Below are 17,074 nucleotides of genomic sequence, written 5' to 3' on the forward strand. Positions count from 1 at the left end.
TAAGAACTTTCTTCTGAAACTTTTCCACTTTCTATTCTGGTTAGGGACAGTTTGTGCTGTTCTGTGAAGGGAGTAGTATACAGCGTTGAACGAGATCTTCAGTTTCTTGGCAATTTCTTGCATGGAATAGCCTTCATTTCTCAGAACAAGAATAGACTGACGAGTTTCAGAAGAAAGTTCTTTGTTTCTGGACATTTTGAGCCTGTAATCGAACCCACAAATGCTGATGCTCCAGATAAAGGCGGCCAGTTTTATTGCTTCTTTAATCAGGACAACAGTTTTCAGCAGTGCTAACATAATTTCAAAAGGGTTTTCTAATGATCAATTCGCCTTTTTAAAATTATAAACTTGGATTAGCGAACACAATGTGCCATTGGAACACAGGAGTGATGGTTGCTGATAATGGGCTTCTGTTCGCCTATGTAGATAATCCATTAAACAAAAATCTGCCGTTTCCAGCTACAATAGTCATTTACAACATTAACAATGTCTACACTGTGTTTCTGATCAATTTGATGTTATTTTAATGGACAATAAATGTGCCTTTCTTTCAAAAACAAGGACATTTCTAAGTGACCCCAAACTTTTGAACGGTAGTGTACATTTTAGTCATTTAGCAGACACTCTTATCCAGAGCAACTTACAGTTAGTGCATTCACTAGGTGGGACAACCACATATCACAGTTATAGTAAGTACATTTTTCCTCAATAAAGTAGCAATCAGCGGTCAGCTCTAGATGAAGGATTTGTTTAGCATAATTTATCCAGGTTAGTTTCATTCAGATGAAATCTCTTAAGCAAGGCAGACCTAGTAGGACCTGGTAAGAGAGCGACTGTACTCTGTTCTGGTGGTTCAGTCTAATGCCACTAACTAGTAAGACCTCTTACCCTTAACAGTGGAAGTGGAACCTCTCATGTCCCGTCACTGTGATGACTTGGTGTTAGTCGGATCCGTGAGGTCATTGGGGTTAATAAGGTGAGGTACAGTGTGAACTCCTGGTACTCCGTCTCCCTGCCTGTCTCTTATCAGCCTCTGCTCATTTTTGCCTGCTGATTACATGGGAAGGATTTGCTCCTGTTAATAATTAATCCACCTCCCGCTTCCACTCATTCTGCACACACACACACAGTCACACCCACACACACACAATTCAGCAGAAATTCCCAGTAGACAGCCTCATCAACAGTTGTCAGATGGTATCAAAGATTATGTTTTGCATGTATCATTTGTCTGTCTGTTTGCTCTGATACAATATGTTACTTTTACTTTGTTACCTTCACCTGTTGACTGCAGCTATATGTTAAAGACATGCTCCGGTACTTTGGCTGCTAGTAAGTCTTTTTTAAACCTCCCGCTTCGGGCTTAAACCTCCCATCGTAGAGCGAGAGAGAGAGAGAGAAATGACGTGGTGCACATATCAGCACATTTGTGACGTATTAATCCACATTTTGGCGACCACTTTTTGGCTCGTGGTCGCTACTTTCAGAACTACTGGCAAAAAAGGATACAAAGTACCAGATAATATCTTTAAAAATGGTTGGTGTGGATACATTATAAGAGCCATGGGACTAGTTTGTGTGTTTGGTCATTAAGTTGACCCTTGAGTTCTATGGGTGTGGTGAGAGAGACCGTACGCTATAACAATACATTATACTACTGGGCCCTGTCAAAACGTTTCATCCAACAGGTTTTATGAGAACACAGTCTATTGTTTTCCTTAAAGGCAATCTTGCAGTTCAAATAACTCCCACCCCTGTTTTGGTAAAAAAGCTCCGGGATGGGGCTGGAGAAATGTAACCACTCTCATATTCGTAGACAGAACTATGGATGGGAAGTCTCACCATCAATGATATCAACATGGTAGTTTGAACCATGTTTTCAAGCTATACAGTATTTGTTTACAATTACATTGTTTACAAACAATGGAATAAAACAAGCTTATATTTTGGCTTCTGGTGGGATATGACTGTCCTTTTAAGAATCAATGGATATCATTGCTTTAGAATTCCAAAAATGGATGGACCAATCACAGATTACCACTTTAAGTTTTAGTGTGAATACATTTAAATTAAAGCATATAAATGGGAGTGCTCAAAAAGCCTCTAAATTAGGTTTACAGGCTATTAGTCTTCTGGGTGGGACTTCCCCAAGACTGAGCAACACAACAACTGTACCATTTATGTAATGTTTCTAAAAGGAAAATGAACCCTTGTTTTTTCCAGACATGTTTGGTATCAAAATAACAGCCAGTATTTTATTAATTCATGTGATCTGCTGTTGAGTCTTCTGCTATTCTCCTTTCACATGAAATAGTATTGTAACTGAAATCCATACTGACTACTTTTAAGGAACTGGAGGAATGAAACTAGTTAATTCAACCCTGAGAGCCACATGAGTCGGAATGAACTGTAATATGGGTTTGTATTGTCAGAACTGGGCTCTTTGATCACACGAAAGCACCTGGCTAGGGCTGTAGCTTACATTGTGCTCTCTGGGTGTACACTGTGTGTGCGTGTCACCTGTTGAAGGCTAGTGTGTGTCGTTTTGAAACGCATCCCTGGTGTGTGTGATTGTAGGTGTGGTTTAGTAGGACAGCAGACAGGGTGAGCTCCTGGTCCTGCTTTAACAAGAAGGGTCTGAACCTGCCCAGCCTTATCCACACACACTCTCCCTCACACTCTCTCTTCCTACCTCCTCCCTCGCTGTCTCTCAGGGCCAAAACAAACACCTCCACTTGGACTTGATTGCCCTCTGCCTGCCTAGTGCCCATGACTAATTGTGGGAGGAGAGTAGAGGGCACCAGGAAAATGACCATTGTGGGAGGAGAGTAGAGGGCACCAGGAAAATGACCATTGTGGGAGGAGAGTAGAGGGCACCAGGAAAATGACCATTGTGGGAGGAGAGTAGAGGGCACCAGGAAAATGACCATTGTGGGAGGAGAGTAGAGGGCACCAGGAAAATGACCATTGTGGGAGGAGAGTAGAGGTCACCAGGAAAATGGCCTCTCTTGTACAAATACAAATATATGTGCACTCATACAAGCTATGTACACAAAAACTCCCATCAAGATTTGAATCTGCTTGGATCTTTTCCTTTCCAGTGAGAGGCCTCACTTAAAGTTATGAGCCAGTCCATAGTGTTTGTGCACGTGGCTGTGGCCCTACAGACAGAGCCAATGTGTTTATTCCAGTACTGTGTTGAACACCACCATGCCCTGCCACCACTGTTTTGACATACTGTAGTACCATAGTAGTGTATGTATGACTGATGTCCTTTTCTTTTGCCTCTCTGCAGGGTGACATCGAAAAGGGTCTGGAGATGAAGAAACTGGTTCTGTCTGGCTTCCTAGCCAGTGAGGAGATCTACATCAACCAGCTGGAGGCTTTGCTTCTGGTGAGGCGTGCGCGCACACACACGCTCACTATCAAGGACACGATATGGTGGACTTACCCCCGCTCTTCCCTTCCCTTTATGTAGTGCTGTCTGTGTGGGACTGTGCTGGACAGCATTAGCCCTCAGGCCAGTGTGTCGGCACCATGGTGGCTCCAAGTAGAGCCGCATGGGAGACTGGGTTCCTAAAAGCATTATGCGTTTTCGAGAAGATGTGCTCTCATCTCTGTGAGTGCTATTAGTGGTTAGTGGTCAGTCATATTTAGAACAGAATAAAGGCCAAGCGTATCCTGAACCAGGATGACTGTGTACCCCATGCAACTGCAGCTTGATGTCACATCCTGTCTGTCTCTGCAACTGTAAAATGGGTTCAGTATTACAAACCAGGGTCTTAAACAGGAACAACTGTTACGAGTGCAGCAGGTAGCCTAGCGGTTAGGTTGGAACGGGATCCTGAGTGGCGCAGCAGTCTAAGGCATTGCATCACAGTGCTAGAGGTGTCACTACAGACCCGGGTTCGATCCCGGGCTGTATCACAACCAGCCGTGATCGGGAGTCCCAAAGGGCGGTGCACAATTGGCCCAGCATCGTCTGGGTTAGGGGAGGGTTTGGCCGGGGTAGGCAGTCATTGTAAATAAGAATTTCTTCATAACTGACTTGCCTAGTTAAATTAAGTTTAAATCTAAAATTAAATAGTGTTGGGCCAGTAACCGAAAGGTTGCTGGTTTGAATACCTGATCCATCAAGGTGAAAAATCTGTGCCCTTGAGCAAGGCACTTAACCCTAATTTGTAAAACAACACATTTCGCTGCACCTCTCCTGGTGTATGTGACAATAAAACATATATATATATATATATATATATATATATATATATATATATATAAAAACAGCAGTTGGTTCCACAACCTCCTCAGTTTTATGTGGAGTGGTGCAAGGCAGAGGACTGAATGGACGGCTGTGTGTTGTGGTGCGTCCTGCAAGATTTCAGTGGGCCTGGCAGGTCTGGCGACACACCGGGGCGCTTTCCTGGTTGAGAGGTGATGGTGATGAATGGTGGTTGTGTTTATCTGGTTTGGCTCCACCTGCTCGACCAGCGCCACTCTGCCCAGACACACACCCACAGCCCAACACATTGAAAACAATGACGTCCTGCCGTGGTAGGTAAAACAGTATCTGGATACAGCATACACTTCATACAGAAAGTATTCATACCCATTGCATTTATTCCACATTACAGTGCTGTGAAAAAGTATTTTCCCCCTTTCTAATTTTCTCTACTTTTGCATATTTCAGATCTTCAACCAAAACCTAATAGTAGATAAAGGGAACCTGAGTGAACAAATAACACAACAATTGCATAACTTTGTTCATGAAATAAGTATGTAACACCCAATGCCCTTGTGTGAAAAAGTAATTGCCCACTTACGCTCAATAACTTTTGCTGCAATGACTCCGACCAAATGCTTCCTGTAGTTTGTTGATCAGTCTCTCACGTCGCTGTGGAGTGCATTCCCCAGGAAGAACCTCATACCAACAGTCAAGCATGGTGGTGGTAGTGTTAGTTTCGGGATGCTTTGTTGCCTCAGGGCCTGGACGACTTGTCTTACTAGAAGGACTCATGAATACTGCTCTGTATCAGAGAATTCTACAGCTGAATGTCAGGCCGTCCGTCTGTGAGCTGAAGTGCAGCTAGGTCATGCAGCAAGACAATCAAGTCTACATGAAAATGGTTAAGCAACACATTTGAGGTTTTGTAATGGCCTAATCAAAGTCCAGACCTAATCCCAATTGAAATGTTGTGGCAAGACTTGAAATGAGCAGTTCATGCTTGAAAACTCACAAATGTCAGTGAGTTAAAGCAGTTCTCTATACAAGACTTGGACAAATTTCCTCCACAGTGACATCAGAGACAGATCAACAACTACAGAAAGCATTTGGTTGCAGCTAAATGTGGCACAACCAGTTATTGAGTGTAAAGGAGCAATAACTTTTTCACACAGGGGAATTGAGTGTTGCATAGCTTTGTTAATTAAATACATTTAAATAAGTGTCGATGTTTTGGTTATCTGTGAACTCAGATTCCCTTTATCTAATATTAGGTTTTGTTTGAAGATCTGATAACATTCAGTATCAAAAATATACAAAAATCAAGAATATCAGAAAGTGGGCAAATTATTTTTCATGGACTGAATGTGTTACAGCCTGAATAAAATATGGAAGCAATGTATTTTTTCCATCCATCTACACACAATACCCCATAATGACAGGGAAAACATGGAATTATACATTATTGCAAATTTGATTGAAAATGTAAATACAGAAATCTAATTTGCGTAAGTATACACACCCCTTTGCTATGACACTCCAAATGGAGCTCAGGTGCATCCAATTTCCTTTGGTCATCCTTGATGTCACTACAACTTGATTGGAGTCCATGAGTGGCCAATTCCAATTGTTTGGACATTATTTTTTAATTGGTTTAATTTCACCTTTATTTCACCAGGTAGGCCAGTTGAGAACAAGTTCTCATTTACAACTGTGACCTGGCCATATAAAGCAAAGCAGTGCGACACAAACAACGACATGGAGTTGCACATAAATGTGCAGTCAAAAACACAAAAGAAAAGAAAAATAGAAAAATGTACAATGTGTGAAAGTGTAGAAGAGTAGGGAGGTAGGCAATAAATAGGCCACAGAGGCCAACATAATTACAATTTAGCCTTATAAACACAGATGTTTATTACAATGGGTCAACACAAGGGCATTTAGCCCATAGCATTGCTTATGAAAGCTAACATTCTGTAAGCTAATGCATAGCTTTCTCATAGTAACACTATTGTTATGACACTGATTTTCAACCGGGATGTGGAGATGGAGGACCTTAGCAACACATGAATGACGTGGTGGTGTGATTCTGTTTTGATTGGAGGGAAAACATTTGTGATATCCTCTCTTTTGGATTTCCCTCAGGGTATTGAAACTCTTATCTGTACTTGATAAGCCTGGGATCATCCGCCAGTCCCTGGCTTATCAAGTACAGATAAGAGTTTAACTATCCGGAGTGAAATCCAAAAAAAGAGGCAGTGATGTCACTGTGGTGCTCAGGCTTGGTGCATGTGCAAACATTTCTAAACAACATTTTGGGATGTTTGGTTCGATTTGTAATTGTGGTCTGTTCAGAGCTGTGTTTCCATCAGTACTAAAAGGAACAGCTCAGCTCTATTCTACTCTGTTCTCCAGTCTTTGGTCATGCTGCAGCGCCCACCCCTAATAATAAAGCACTGCTGAGCACCGCCCAGGATCATGATGATTTATGTGTTGAAAGCGTCAGTGCAGGTATACACACACAACACACACTAACTATTTTCTGAATGTGTGTGTGTGTGCAGCCCATGCGCCCCCTGAAGGCGACAGCCACCACGTCCCAGCCGGTGCTGACCATACAGCAGGTAGAGACCATCTTCTATAAGATCCAGGACATCTTTGAGATCCACAAGGAGTTCTACGACGCCCTCTTCCCACACATCCAGCAGTGGGATGAGAAGGTCGCCGTTGGACACCTCTTCCAGAAACTGGTAAGGGTGGCAATCAATCAATCAATCAATCAATCAACAAACCTGTCAGTCAATCATTCAACTGGTCGATCTATCAATTTATCATCAAGATTGATTTTTGATGGAGTTGAATTAGGTGTGTTAGTAGTACTGGGTTGGAATACAAACCTGCACAACTCTTGAGACTCCAGAAAGATGGAAGAACAGGAAGTTGGAAGACAACTTGGAAATCTAGTTCAAATGAATTGTATTCCAGTGTCTGCCTGCCTGCCAGTGCCCCCCCTTCCAAAGCATAATCTACTAGTCTTCCAACGATACAAGCGTTATTCAGACATTAGGGGGAGAGAATTTTTATTAGAGAAAAATAGACTATAGTATCCTTAACAATGCTAGTAAAGGATACTATAATTATCACATTTCACATTGGATTTATTAACTACAAAAAGGTTAGCTGTATTTTTATTTATATTCTGGTGCTGCTCCACACACACAAGCTTGTTAGCTAGCTAGCTAACTCTGGTCCAGCATTTAGCCAACTTTCTGAAGTTCAACTTCAAATACATTCATTGATCCTTCATAGAAGCCGGTCATCCGTGGGTATGATTATGCGGGCCTAATTCAGATGTCATTAACAACAAGATGCCCAGCGCTTCCTCCTAGCTCTCTCGCCACACGTACAATTTCAGTCGCAAATCGCGCCCTGCACTTGTCTGTCCGAGCTGCTCAATCCGCTAAATGCCGGGTTTAAAAAATATATATTTCAGAGGTTTAAAAATGAACAGAAAGGAACAATATTAAAGAGTTGTTTTTTTGGGGTTCGATCTGAACCAGTTCAGAACTTTATTTTGCTGGGCAGAACAGTGGAACGGAACATTACATTTTTTTAAAAATTATTAATGAAATTATTGGAAAATTATTTTGATTCCAACCCCTGATTGTAACTGCATAGATTTCACATGTATGGTATCACCTCCCTCTGTTCAATCTATACCCCTCTAGGATAAACATTCAATTACACTGGGGTCTGCCCAGACATTAGTCTCTATTCTGCTCCTACTCCCCCATCCATCTCTCTCCCTACATCAGTTTCTCTAACAGGCTGATTTCTGACAGTTAAATGTTCATGTACTGTAGGCTCTCTCTCTCGCACTCGCTCTCATATATTTTTACATTTCTTATTATGTGTTATGAATCCAATTTGTATATAATGTACACCGTCTCTTTCCTGGATTACACTGCTCATTAAACCCCAGAGTGTGGAGCCTGATTGGTTTAGGGAACGGTTCCATGAATCTGATTGGGTTAGGAGTGTTCTGTCTCATAAGGAAGGTCTCTAAAGGAGTTAGGGCTCTCCATGTGATACAACACCACTCTGACAGAGCAGACTGATGTGATTAGCAGTTAGTACGGTGTTCCACTTAGTATGGTGTTCTGCATTTATGTGACTGTATTGTTTTGTCGTAGAAGCAAAGTTTTAACCTCCATTTTCAATTGGATAGAAAAGATTCTAAATGTTCATTATACTGACGTAACTGTATATTCAGTTAATTCATTTAGTACGTTTTTAGTGGAAGACATCAAATTATGCATGTGCAGGCGCACACACACACACCACAGATGTCTCGCCGACATCCATTAGCAGAATCATCCAGTTCCATTTGGGAGGTGTGTGTGTGTGTGTGTGTGTGTGTGTGTGTGTCGCATGGCGACTAAACATTTAGACAGGCCTGTCTGTGAGGGAGCCACCAGTGTACAGATGGTGTCATAATTACACAGCACACTCCCTACTGCTCCCTGTGTGGGGCACTGGAGACACTACAGTAGAAACAGAGAGGGAGATGCAGGGGGATCAAAGGAAAGGGGAAAGAGAGAGGAGGGGAAAGAGAGAGGAGGGGAAAGAGAGAGGAGGGGAAAGAGAGAGAGGGGAAAGAGAGAGAGGGGAAAGAGAGAGAGGGGAAAGAGAGAGAGGGGAAAGAGAGAGGAGGGGAAAGAGAGGGATGGAAATCGTCAGTGTTCCAACTCCTTTCTTTCCCTCTATATATTTTTTTCTTTCTTTCTCTCTCCTATCCTCTCATACATATTTCTCACCCTCTCCTATGTCTCAGGGTGTTTCCTAGTACCTAAGTGGGAGACGGAAGTGCTTCTGGTGAGAGACCGAAGTGCTTCTGCCAAGGATGTAAATGTTGCTAGGAGACAGCCTTTGCCATGACGACTGATTGGGTCAGAGGGTTCTCTCCAAATCTGCAGGGAAAGATGGGTACAGGGGAGCATAATGGAAGATGAGCCAGAAGGGGAGAGAGGAGAAGGGAAAGAATATTGATCTCTGCTTTGAAGTGTCCTCAGAGACCTCATGGTTTCTCCACTTCTCCTCTCCAACAGTGATAATGCTTCACACCACACGGGCAGAGGACGAGAGCGGGGGAGGCAGGGCAGAGCACACATACAGTAGCTTAACAAGTTCTAATTAATCTAACCTCTCATTTATTTCACAGACCCATACCTTTCTCACTCCCTCCATCAATGTCTTGACTAGCTCTCCCTTGTCCCTTCACCGGAGCTGTTTATGTATGCATATTAATTTCCTGGTCCAATTGCCTTCATTAGAATGCACAGAGAGGCCTGGGCGTTGCGACTGGCTGATTTGACTGTGCTCCAATCAGGAACGTGGGACCCGAAGCAGGGAAGGGCATTGTGGGGATGTAATTAGAAGGTGTCCAAGGGAGAGATAGCTTCTAGCCAGCGGAGCCGCGGCCCTGCCGACTCTGGTAGTGTGTTGGAGTTGATTTAAAATCACTCCTGGACTCGATGGAATTTATAGTCTGCATCGTTCACAATAGATGTTCTTCACGCCTCTCAGGAGAGATAATTTGAATGGGTATTAATTTGGTGCCAAACAGGGGTGTCAAACTCACTTTGCCCCTGGGGACGCATAATAGTCCTCTATCCATCTTTTATTTATTTTGCTATGCACTCTGACTGTGAAGTTTTCATTTGGGGGATTCTTAGTGAGCTGGACACAGTCAAGAAACTGAATGAATGTAGGTCCATTATCATTACTACACTGTTTCCATTTGGTTTTAGTCATTTTAAAGTATATTGAGTTACATTTTTATACAGTGTATTCGGGAAGTAGTCAGACCCCTTCCCTTTTCCACATTTTGGTCAACGTTACAGCTTTGATCTAAAATGTATTAAATATACAGTTTTCTCATCAATCTACACACAATACCCCATAATGACAAAGCTCTGAGAAAGGATTGTGTCGTGGCACAGATCTGGGGAAAGGTATCAAAACATTTCTGCACCATTGAAAGTCCCCAAGAACACTGTGGCCTCCATCATTCTTAAATGGAAGAAGTTTGGAACCACCGAGACTCTTCCCGGCCAAACTGAGCAATCAGGGGAGAAAGGGCCTTGGTCAGGGAGGTGACCGATGGTCACTCTGACAGAGCTCTAGAGTGTCTCTGTGGAGATTGGAGAACCTTCCAGAAGGACAACCATCTCTGCAGCACTCTATCAATCAGGCCAGACGGAAGCCACTCCTCAGTAAAGGGCACATTGACAGCCCGCTTGGAGTTTACCTAAAGGACTCTCAGACCATGAGAAACAAGGTTCTCTGGTCTGATGAAACCAAGATTGAGGTCTTAGTTCTGATGCCAAGCGTCACGTCTGGAGGAAACCTGGCACCATCCCTACGGTGAAGCATGGCGGTGGCAGCATCATGCTGTGGGGATGTTTTTCAGCGGCAGGGACTGGGAGTCAGGATCAAGGGAAAAATTATAAACTTAGCAAAGAACAGAGAGATCCTTAATGAAAACCTGCAACAGAGCGCTCAAGACCTCAGACCGGGGCGAAGGTTCACCTTCCAACAGGACAACGACCCTAAGTACACAGCCAAGACAAAGCAGGAGAGGCTTTGGGACAAGTTTATGAATGTCCTTGAGTGGCCCAGCCAGAGCCCAAACTTGAACCCGATCGAACATCTCTAGAGAGACCTCAAAATAGCTGTGCTGCGACTCTCCCCATCCAACCTGACAGAACTTGAGAGGATCTGCAGAGAAGAATGGGAGAAACTCCCCAAATACAGGTGTGCCAAGCTTGTAGCTTCATACCTAAGAAGACTTGAAGCTGTAATCCCTGCCAAAGGTGCTTCAACAAAGTACTGAGTAAAGGGTCTGAATACTTATGTAAATGTAATATTTCACTTTGGTATTTTTTATTTAAAAAATTATTTTTATAATAACCTGTTTTTGCTTTGTCATTATGTGGGGTATTGTATGTAGATTGATGAGAGGGGGGGAAAAAAACAATTTAATCATTTTAGAATAAGGCTGTAATGTAACAAAATGTGGAAAAAGTCAATGGGTCTGAATACTTTCTGAATGCACTGTATATATATCAATTTATTTAACTTTATTTATTTATCTCACGGGCTGTATTTTTGACACTCCTGTGATTGGGTTCCTCTTAGAGGGAGTTGAATTGCGTCATCCAATACCCCTCTCCAGTCTTGGGTGTAGTATGGGTAGTTCTAAACATAGAATAAAATAAAGGAAAGTTCATTTAGGAGTGGACTTCCAGACGTCATTTTCATTCTCCTCCTCTTCATTCTCCTCCTCTTCATCCTCCTCATCCTCCTCCTCCCTCTCTCCACGGTGTTAATATTGTGTCCTCTCCTCTGTGCTCCAGGCCAGCCAGCTGGGGGTGTACAAGGCTTTTGTTGACAACTACAAGACAGCGGTGGAGACAGCAGAGAAATGCAGCCAGGCCAACACCCAGTTCCAGAAGATCTCTGAGGTAGATGTTGGTCACACACATGTAAACACACAAAGCACACTCACCCCATGCACATCAGTTGTGAGGGCTGAAATGTGTATTAATATATGGTGTTGTGTATGTATTTGTGTGTGTGTGTGTAGTTTTGGGGCCGTGTGTTTTCCCAGCCCGACAGTCTGCTGCATCAGCTCCATTCCTCTTCATTAGCTCCACTCAGCCTCAACCAGGCTCTGGGTGTGTGTGTGTGTGTGTGTGTGTCTGGGTGTGTGCGTGTGTCTGGGTGTGTGCGAGTGTCTGGGTGTGTGCGTGTGTCTGGGTGTGTGCGTGTGTCTGGGTGTGTGCGTGTGTCTGGGTGGGTGGGTGTGTCTCTGGGTGTGTCGTGTTTGTGGGTGTGTGTGTCTCTGGTAGAGGTCGACCGATTATGATTTTTCAATGCCGATACCGATTATTGGAGGACCAAAAAAGCCGATACAGATTATTGGAGGACCAAAAAAGCCGATACAGATTAATCGGCCGATTTTTTTTATTTTATCTGTAATAATGACAATTACAACAATACTGAATGAACACTTATTTTAACTTCTATAATACATCAATCAAATCAATTTAGCCTCAAATAAATAATGAAACATGCTCAATTTGGTTTAAATAATGCAAGAACAAAGTGTTGGAGAAGAGCTTTATTATAATATGTGCCATGTAAAATATGTGCCATGTAATAAAGCTAACGTTTAAGTTCCTTGCTCAGAACATGAGAACATATGAAAGCTGGTGGTTCCTTTTAACATGAGACTTCAATATTCTAAGGTAAGAGGTTTTAGGTTGTAGTTAATATAGTATTTATAGGACTATTTCCCTCTATACCATTTGTATTTCATTAACCTTTGACTATTGGATGTTCTTATAGGCACAATAGTATTGCCAGTGTAACAGTTTAGCTTCCATCCCTCTCCTCGCCCTTACCTGGGCTCGAACCAGGAACACATCGACAACAGCCACACTCGAAGCAGCGTTACCCATCGCTCCACAAAATACTCCAAATCTAAAAGCGAGTGACATTTGAAACAGTATTAGCGCACACCCAGCTAACTAGCTAGCCATTTCACATTGGTTACACCAGCCATTAGGCTGATAGGCTTGAAGTCATAAACAGCGTTGTGCTTAGGAAGAGCTGCTGGCAAAACGCACGAAAGTGCTGTTTGAATGAATGATTACGGGCCTGCTGCTGCTCAGTCAGACTGCTCTATCAAATCAAATTAATTATAACATAATAACACACAGAAATACAAGCCTTTGCTCATTAATATGGTCGAACCCGGAAACTATAATTTCGAAAACAAAAGGTTTATTATTTCAGTGAAATACGGAACCGTTCGGTATTTTATCTAACGGGAGGCATCCATCAGTCTAAATATTCTTGTTACATTGCACAACCTTCAATGTTATGTCATAATTACGTAAACTTCTGGCAAATTAGTTCGCAATGAGCCAGGCAGCCCAAACTGTTGCATATACCCTGACTCTGCGTGCAATGAACGCAAGAGAAATGACACAATTTCACCTGGTTAATATTGCCTGCTAAACTGGATTAGTAGTTATAACTAGTGATTATGATTGATTGTTTTTTATAAGATAAGTTTAATACTAGCTAGCAATTTACCTTGGCTTCTACTGCATTCGCGTAACAGGCAGGCTCAATGGTTAGAGCGTTGGACTAGTTAACTGTACGGTTGCAAGATTGAATCCCCTGAGCTGACAAGGTGAAAATCTGTTGTTCTGTCCCTGAACAAGGCAGTTAACCCATCGTTCCTAGGCCGTCATTGAAAATAAGAATGTGTTCTTTACTGACTTGCCTAGTTAAATAAAGTAAAAAAAAAAAAAAAGGAAATTGTCGCCCAAAAACACAGATTTCCGATTATTATGAAAACTGGAAATCGGCCCAAATTAATCGGCCATTCCGATTAATCGGTCGACCTCTAGTCTCTGGGTGTGTGGGTGAGTCTCTGGGTGTGTGGGTGAGTCTCTGGGTGTGTGGGTGAGTCTCTGGGTGTGTGGGTGAGTCTCTGGGTGTGTGGGTGAGTCTCTGGGTGTGTGGGTGAGTCTCTGGGTGTGTGGGTGAGTCTCTGGGTGTGTGGGTGAGTCTCTGGGTGTGTGGGTGTGTCTCTGGGTGTGTGGGTGTGTCTCTGGGTGGATATCTCGGTTCTCTGGGTGGGTGTGTTGGTGGGTGTGTTGGTGGGTGTGTGTGTCTCGGTGTGTGTGTGTGTGTCTCGGTGTGTGTGTCTCGGTGTGTGTGTCTCGGTGTGTGTGTCTCGGTGTGTGTGTCTCGGTGTGTGTGTGTGTCTCGGTGTGTGTCTCGGTGTGTGTGTGTGTGTCTCGGTGTGTGTGTCTCTGGGTAGCTGGATGTTGTCTCTGGGTGGGTGTGTGTGTTTTTGGGTGGGTGGGTGTGTTTCTGGTTGGTTGGGTGGGTGTGTTTCTGGGTGGGTCCTGCTTCTATACCACAGGAGGTTGGTGGCACCTTTATTGGGGAGAACGGGTCTGTGGTAATGACTGGGGAAGAATGAGTGAAACGGTATCAAACACAGAGGGGTTGGGTTAAATGCGGAAGACACATCAGTTGAAGCATTCAGTTGTACAACTGACTAGTTATCCCTCTTTCTCTTTCCATGGTTTACAGGTGTTTGATGCCATTCCTTGTTCCGTTCCGGCCATTATTATGAGCCATTCTCCTCTCAACAGCCTCCTGTGTTCTATACCGCTAAATTCCTATACCACTAAAATATTATACCACTAAACATGTAATACACCAGCAATCACAATTCATTCATTTTCTTCCAGAACCTGAAAGTAAAGGGTCCTAAGGACTCGAAGGACTGTAACACAAATGTCACTATGGAAGGTAAGAGATGAGTTCTAATCTAGATGTGTGTCAGAAGGCTGCTATGGCTCTTTCAGACTCTGTAGCCTTGTCTCTTCTGCTTGTGTATGCAGCGGCAGGCTTAGGGAGGCCAGGCTCCCTCCTGTGCATGCTCGCTTCTCTCTCTCTCTCTCTCTCTCTCTCTCTCTCTCTCTCTCTCTCTCTCTCTCTCTCTCTTTGCCTTTCCCTCTCCTCTCTCTTTGCCTTCCCACTCCTCTCTCTCTTCTCTCCTCTCGCTCTCTCTCTCTCTCTTTCTCTGACTATGGGTGTTGGAGATGGACAGAGAGGGGAGGCAGAGAGAACAGAGAAGGAAGTGTGAGATGGAGATTCTACTGGTACTCAGACTGTGTTGTAACTGCACATACGGTAATGTGAGCGTGTGTGTGTGACAGTACATTTGAAGTAACTTGTGTGTATAGAAAAGCCTTTGTAATCTGTCTTTGTATTTTGTACGTGTGGGGTGTTTTCTGATTCTATAGTGTTGTGTAGCATTAACAATTGCACCTGCCTGTATGTCTATATGACTATATATGTAAGGTTCTTTCTTGGCTGGTACTGTGAATAGGTTAGTGTGGATGTTGCATGCTAAAGTTCCTGGTGTGTGACAGTGTCTTAAATGTAGCCTGGTGTTATTAGTTAATGAGCTGTTTTGTATTCTGGGTAAAGACAGTCGCTACTCTCGTTTCTTGCCAGGTTCTCTCTATCCTCTCATTTTTGCTCAGCGGGAGAGGGAGACAGTCTTTGTGCTTTCCCGCTTCTGGCAGTAGATGTGTGTGTGTGTGTGTGTGTGTGTGTGTACATATCTGTGTGATGGTTTTACATGTCTGTGGTTGTGCTCACATCTTTCTTTTTTGCATGGTAGGTGGTTAGTGTGTGTTTTTGGTTGTGTGTGCCTGTTCAGAAGTCTACCTGTTTTTACGTATATTTGTCCCCAACGTTATGTGTGTGTGTGTGTGTGTGGGTTTAGTGTTGGAAGTTGCGGTGGGATTATCCTCCCTGGCTGGGTCTCCTGTCAGTCTGTCATATCAGCAGACAGACAGCACTCGCCTTTTAAGGTGAAACGTTTTTGAGAACGTCAGAGGGAAAAGAAAAGGGATGAAACGAGGGGGATGAAACGAGGGGGATGAACGAGGGGGATGAACGAGGGGGATGAACGAGAGAGGTGGGGAAGACTGAGCGTAAGAGGAAAGAGAGGGGGAACAGAGTGTGGAAGAAGATGGAGGAGGATAGTGGTGGAAAAAGGAGGTGGAACCCACTGGACACAGACGTCATTTCAATGGAATTGAATTGACATGGAAACCAGGTTGATTCACCCAGTGTGTGTCCAGTGGGAAGAGGCTGTGGAGGTGTGTATGATTGCTCCAGTAGATGATGGATGGGTCTCTTTATAAGCAGAGCACGTTGTCAGGGCTGACTGTCCCAGACTTCCCCCTCCTCATACACACCATACTTATCAACTGAGTACCATCACCACGCCACTCCAATCAGTGTGTGTATGTGTGGTGTGCGCTCATGTTTTGAGTGTGTGAGCGTTTGAGGGATGTTAAACTGCTCTGGCCGTATTGGGTTAAGCCTGGCAGCAGAGCAAAGCGGAGAAAGACCAAGAGAGAGAAGGACAGTAAAAAGACAGAAAGATATGCAGGAATATTTGCAGTACGTGTGGTACAGCCAGACAGTAACAGTTCAAGTAGAGGTAGGCTTTCGGTTGAACGTTATGAAGTGGAAATGGTTGTCTGTGAAGTAGACACTCTGTTAGTGCTGATGATCAGTTATTCCCGGTTGAGTTAAACTTCACACCGTTCCATCCCACAGATGATAAAGGCCACGTTTTTAATAGTTGTATAAATAAAGTAGTATAAACACGTTTTAATAGTTGTATAAATAAAGTAGTATAAACACATTTTAATAGTTGTATAAATAAAGTAGTATAAACACATTTTAATAGTTGTATAAATAAAGTAGTATAAACACATTTTAATAGTTGTATAAATAAAGTAGTATAAACACATTTTAATAGTTGTATAAATAAAGTAGTATAAACACATTTTAATAGTTGTATAAATAAAGTAGTATAAGCACATTTTAATAGTTGTATAAATAAAGTAGTATAAACACGTTTTAATAGTTGTATAAATAAAGTAGTATAAACACGTTTTAATAGTTGTATAAATAAAGTAGTATAAACACATTTTAATAGTTGTATAAATAAAGTAGTATAAACACATTTTAATAGTTGTATAAATAAAGTAGTATAAACACATTTTAATAGTTGTATAAATAAAGTAGTATAAGCACATTTTAATAGTTGTATAAATAAAGTAGTATAAACACATTTTAATAGTTGTATAAATAAAGTAGTATAAGCACATTTTAATAGTTGTATAAATAAAGTAGTATAAACACGTCCGTTTCAATCTATTTAACACAACGCAAATG

The 17,074-nt window shown here is 42.6% G+C and overlaps 1 protein-coding gene across 5 annotated transcripts in view; it reads left to right on the top strand.

Moving 5' to 3' along the window:
• LOC139423107 (ABR activator of RhoGEF and GTPase) overlaps positions 1–17,074 on the top strand; it is a 213,019-nt gene that overhangs the window by 100,308 nt on the left and 95,637 nt on the right. For all 5 annotated transcript variants that reach the window (XM_071174759.1, XM_071174758.1, XM_071174760.1 and 2 more), the window contains 4 exons: positions 3,296–3,394; positions 6,784–6,969; positions 11,638–11,745; positions 14,560–14,620. In XM_071174759.1, the coding sequence (XP_071030860.1) occupies positions 3,296–3,394; positions 6,784–6,969; positions 11,638–11,745; positions 14,560–14,620 (454 nt within the window). The remainder of the gene's footprint in view (positions 1–3,295; positions 3,395–6,783; positions 6,970–11,637; positions 11,746–14,559; positions 14,621–17,074) is intronic.

Source organism: Oncorhynchus clarkii, chromosome 12 (genome assembly GCF_045791955.1).
Source record: "Oncorhynchus clarkii lewisi isolate Uvic-CL-2024 chromosome 12, UVic_Ocla_1.0, whole genome shotgun sequence".
In the NCBI taxonomy this organism is placed as follows: Eukaryota; Metazoa; Chordata; class Actinopteri; order Salmoniformes; family Salmonidae; genus Oncorhynchus; species Oncorhynchus clarkii.